The sequence below is a fragment of the Lipotes vexillifer genome, unplaced genomic scaffold (assembly GCF_000442215.2).
Source record: "Lipotes vexillifer unplaced genomic scaffold, Lipotes_vexillifer_v1.1 scaffold322, whole genome shotgun sequence".
In the NCBI taxonomy this organism is placed as follows: domain Eukaryota; kingdom Metazoa; phylum Chordata; class Mammalia; order Artiodactyla; family Lipotidae; genus Lipotes; species Lipotes vexillifer.
Window position 1 is genome coordinate 2,230,164 of NW_006776528.1, and position 5,419 is coordinate 2,235,582.

The 5,419-nt window shown below is 52.4% G+C and overlaps 1 protein-coding gene across 1 annotated transcript in view; it reads left to right on the plus strand.

Moving 5' to 3' along the window:
* The window catches only part of OPCML (opioid binding protein/cell adhesion molecule like), a 511,307-nt gene that overhangs the window by 496,591 nt on the left and 9,297 nt on the right, over window positions 1-5,419 (plus strand). Inside the window, exon 6 of the mRNA XM_007450400.1 lies at window positions 7-119. Coding sequence (XP_007450462.1) covers window positions 7-119 — 113 coding nt within the window. The remainder of the gene's footprint in view (window positions 1-6; window positions 120-5,419) is intronic.

Sequence of the window (5,419 nt, forward strand, 5' to 3'; positions counted from 1 at the left end):
GAACAGAGGCCACACATCCACACTGACCTTCTTCAATGTCTCAGAGAAGGATTATGGGAACTATACTTGTGTGGCCACGAACAAGCTTGGGAATACCAACGCCAGCATCACACTGTATGGTGAGCGCAGGAGGCCTGGACGTGGGGCTTGGCGGGGCGGGGGGGGGCGGTTGCAGGGACTCGGGAGGGAGGAGGGCGCACCCTGCTTGGCCTGTGTCCGCCCATAGGGCTCAACCCCCCACCTCAGATGCAAACGCACCTCTACCGTCATTCTCCTGGCACACGGTACGTGGTGTTTGCAAGGTAACTGATACCTCCTGGTCTCACGCAAGGTGAGCTGTGCCCCTCAGCAAAGGAGTAAACCGAACTCTGAACCAAGCTGCACAGTGGTTACCGTAAACAAGACGGAACCATGGAACAGGTCGATTGTAGTACGGTCTACTTGGTCGGAGGGGTAAATTAGATATAGTTTTAAGATACCCTCTACAGTAGATACAGTAGTAGAGTCGATGACTTCAGGGGTTATATTAAAAATTTTAAACCAAGTTACCTGCTGCCATCATGATTCTCATGTTGGTTGCATGTTCTCATTCATTGAACCGAATGGAGCAGGGGGCTTGAGTCCTCATCGGGACGACTGCTCTGTCCACAGCTGAGCCAGCCATCCCTTCTCTGCAGGTCTCTCCCTCCCACACCGGGGGAGGGGCCTCCAGAGCCCTGAGCGGCCCTTCGGGAGACCTCACCCTCCCTCACTCAACTCTCGCGCTGCTGTGTCCATCTCCTTGTGCAACATTTCACCCCACGGGCCAGGCCCAGGTTGTGGCGATAGTCCATGTGTGTACGTGCATGTTTATTTGCCGAGATTTGGTTAGAGGGAAGCGTCTGGTGAATAGGATGGAAAGGTATTCATTTTTCATGTGGACCTCAGACCCAGAACAAGCTTTCAGCGTTGACACGAACTTAAACTTTTTGTCCACCAACCATCTGAAATGTGTGATCTATGTCTTCTGTTTTCTCTCTGCATTGTGTGTGCATTTTGCTGTGTGTGTCTTAGAAATAAGCCCCTCATCAGCAGTGGCAGGTGGGTATAGCATGTTCCTTCACTCCTCTGCCTGCCTGAATGCCTATGCTTTCGATTTCCAGCCTCCTTCAAAGACAGGCTTGCCAGCTCCACCTCCTTGGTTTCTTTCTTTCTCCTCAGTGGCTAGACTTCAGGGGGTTGGTCTGCACAGTTTAGGTAGCAAGCATGTAGAATATGATGGCTTTCACACACGTGCATATGAAATATTGTTTTATGTTTCCAGAGAAGGGCTTCCCCACCCCCACCCCCCCACCAAAACAATAAACTGCTGCTTGGTGGCCTTAAGAGGGATGAGTGTTCTGCTATTTGTACACAGCAGCAGCGGGGGGAACCCAGCCTAGACACCAGGTGGATTACCAGAAGATTGTCTCCATGGGGAAATCACACTAGTATGAATGTATAATTAATTCCTCCAGCCCAAGGCAAAAAGGGCTAATGACTTAATTCTGAAAGCTTCATTTTAAAATGGAAGTACTTGGGTCATTATTCATAATGATCATCATCATATCTACCATTTACCAAGTATTTATTGGTTTCCAGGCATCATGCTAGTTGCATGCAAGACAGGTTACTAACCCCATTTTAAAGATGGGTAAGAGGAGGACCCAGGAGGCTAAGTGACACTGAAGTACGCATAGCTAGTGAAGAGGTGCTGATGAGACCCAGACCCAGACCCCTCCTCAGTGCTGGAGAGTTTGCCCAGAGGATGAGGGTGTGAACCATGGGCACACACACACACACACACACTCTCACGCTCCCTCACGTGCCAGATGGGGGCTCAGCTCTGTTTCCCGAGTGGAAGCCTCACCCTCGCTGTCCGGAATCAATCTCAGCCACACAGCAAATGGTAACTCTTGAATTTTCCAGATCTGGAATCAGCTCTGAAGCTGCCCTTTCCACAGCTCTGGATCCGAGACAATCATGGGCCACTGGCTCTGCCCACACCTTGGTGTCTGTTGAATGTCCATCCCTAGGTCTTGATAAAACTTAGAAGAAAGGGTGTGGCTGGGTTGCTGCTCTGCCACTGACCCTGCAGTCACCCGTGAGTCACTGGGGTTGCCCGTGGCGGGATGTGGCCGACAGAAGGGTTCCAGGACTGACAACTAGGTGATCCGGGCGCTTGTCCCTCTGTACCATTAACTCAGGGGAGAAGTGTGTCACAACAGTGTGTGGAGATTTGCTGGCTAGGGCTGCCATAACTATATAGCACAGGCTGGGGGCTTAAACAACCGAAACTTGTTTTCTCACAGTTCTGGAGGCCAGAAGGCCAAGATCAAGCCAGAAAGATCTGTCAGCTGTTTTTGATGAGGGCTCTCGTCCTGGCTTGTAGACGACCACTTCGTTCTCACATGGCCTTTCCTCTGCAAGTGCGGAGAGGGAGAGGAGGGGGAGGGAGAGGAGGGGGAGGAGGGGTTGGGCGAAGTTGTGGCACTTACGTGCAATGGAGAATCACTCAGCAATGAAATCAATGTCCTCAGGCCCGTAGCAGCATAATGAGTGGATTTAGGTACGATGATTCTAAGTGAAATAAGTCAAACAGGGAGAGGTGGGAGAGGGAGTGGAGCGAGAGGGAGAGCGCTGTGGGGTGGAGAAGGGCTTCCTGGTGTGTCTTCTTATTAGGACACTAATCCTAGCCAATCAGTCCCTACCACTATAACCTCATTTGACCTTAATCACTTCCTTATAGGCTGCATCTCCAAATACACATGGGGGTTAGGGCTCCAACGCTCCTAGGAAAGGCACAGCTTCGTATCCCAATGCAGCCAACCACACGAAGCCCGTGTCAACAATTAGCTTGTTTGAGCCCACTTACCACTTCTGTCTCCCCTCTTCCACCTAATCTGAATGCTCTTTTAAGGGACCATTTGAACATTTATAACCGATCTGCTTATTTTCCCCAAAGCCACACAAACAGACACCCTGCATCCCAGGCACGCATTTGTGTTTGTCTGCCGTCAAAGACTGTGAGCTTGGTTTCTAGAGACCCTTTGGACTCTGCACCGTGAACCCATCCCAACATACATTCACGACAGACACGTCTTTCCTACCTACACACACAGAACAAAGGGAAATGAGATGAAAGCAATGTCGAAAGAAAGCCGAAGACACAGGCTATGAAGACAGACAGTGGGCCGAGACGGGAAGTGCTTAGAGACAACATGGGTAGGGTGGGTGATGCTCAAAGATGAATCAGGGCTGACCTTGATGTGGGATGTTTCTTCCTCACCCGCCACCAGTTGCTGCCCCTCCAGAAGCCGCACAGACAGAGCAGGTCACCCAGCTGAGTGCCAACTCAAAGTGGCATTTCAGACTGTGCACTTTTCTTAGCCCCAGGCCACTGCCAGGACTGGAGAGGCAACGGAAGGTAGAGAACAGACCAGCACAGGGATGGGGAAAACTGAGTTCCAGTCCTGACTCTGGCACAAACCATGCTGCTCTCTGTTCCGTGGTTGCCTGTAAAATATAAGAACATAAGAACAGAACAGAACAAACAGACTCCAGGCTTCTTTCCAGCTTTCTAAGTCTCTGTTCTGAATTTGAAAAACAAAGGGAAACTAGGGTAAGAGGCAGATCTCCAAAACCTGGCATCCGTAACCTTGGAACGGCAGCAGGTGCTGTGCCTATTGCAGGCAACTTGCTCGAAGTAACCGTAAGCTTTCTTGAGTGGGTGAGGCATTCGGAGGCCACCTGGGCCCTGGCATCCTTGAGCCTGGCCAGGTCCGCACGCAGCAGGGGCAGGCGGGCTCAGCTTGCTGGCCACGGCTCTGCCTCTTGCAGAAGCCGCTCACGTTCTCTCGACTTGCCAGCCCATTCTGCCTCCACTGGGTCTTGAGCAAGAGGCCCCATCCCCCTGTCCTTAGGGTGCAAGGAGGGAACATTCTCCACCTGATTACATCCGGCACTGCAGAGAGTGTGGGGCAGTAATGAGCCGTGTAAGCGTCTGTATCTCTGTATTACTGGAACCGGCAGGGGAGAGGGACAGAGAAGGCAAAACACAGCCAGAGAGGAGGGGGACGCTGCTGCGAGACAAACAGATTTCTCACACTTTATCTGTGCAATTGCAGCAGCGACACAAATAAGTTACATTAAGAGTTAAGTCTCAGGAATGGGCACCGCTCCTAGGAATCTTGTCACTGCAAATGAAAATGGCAAAATATTCTGGCTAATGCAACATCTGGGCTCAGGATTTTTTCCTCAAGGCAAAGCCTCAGCCCCTCAGAGCAGCCAGGAAGAAGGCCTACCTCTTGGCCCCTGGAAACTATGAGGACAGAATCTATATTTTCTTTTGCTAATGGCCATTCTTCCAGAGTAAATATACATATCAGGCTGGCTCTTCAGACAGGATTTTCATCAACTAAAGGCAGCCGGACCAGCTCTTCTCATCCTGCACCCTGGGCTGCCCTCACCCAGGGTCCCCCCACGGAAAGCTGGTTCACGCCCTGCGCCCCACCTGCACTCCTCTATAAAGGCTCCCAACAACCTCACCTTTCCCCCAGGTGGCTCCAGGTGAGACCTGAGGGCTGGGTGCAGGAGTTGAGGATCCCGAATCTCCCCTCCCTTCACCTCCAATCCAGCCCAATCCATGCCTCAGTCTCACGGCCTGCGTCCCTCCGAACACCCAGCCTCCCCTCATCCCCAGACCTCCTTGGCCCCCAACACCCTGCTTCTGGCTTCTAGGATGTGACTGGCTGTGGCTTTCTTCTTCCCTCTCAGTCTCAATCTGCTTCTAGCTCCTCCACCTTCCGCCCAGGGGTGGCATTACAGCAAGAGGAGAAGGGTCTTCTGTATCTTTAGGCATCTTCTTCAAGAATCTTAGCCCACCGCTTTGGGTGCTTTAAAAATGCAGATTCCTGGGCCTGGTCCCAGACCCATTTCATGAAAATCTCCCGGGATGGTCCCGAGTATGTGCTTTGGAGGCAAGCTCTCCCAGGGAAGCGTAGGCACCCGGGAGCCAGACAGTCTCCGAGCAGCAGTCTGGGGGCTCCCTGGTCTGTGTCCCTAGCGCTTTCCTCAATTCTGAGCCACGAGACGCTCTGCTACCTGAATGTCCCAGGGGAATCTCCATCTTTCTCTCCCTGGTACCCCTTCCCTCCTCAAACGTGCACCTTATCTTCTCACCCACCGCCTCGCTACAGTCTCTCCACGGCCGTTCTAACCCTTTCCTCTCCCTCACCCCACACCTGTCAGCCAGCAGGTCGGAGCAAGCAGGCACCAGCCCTCCCGCCACTGCCAGGGCAGGGGCCTTGTCTGGCTACGACATTCTCTTACCGGTGGGTGGGCCCCTTGGTAATCTCTCTGCCACTTTAGGGCCAAACTCAGAATGAACCTGTTCACATCC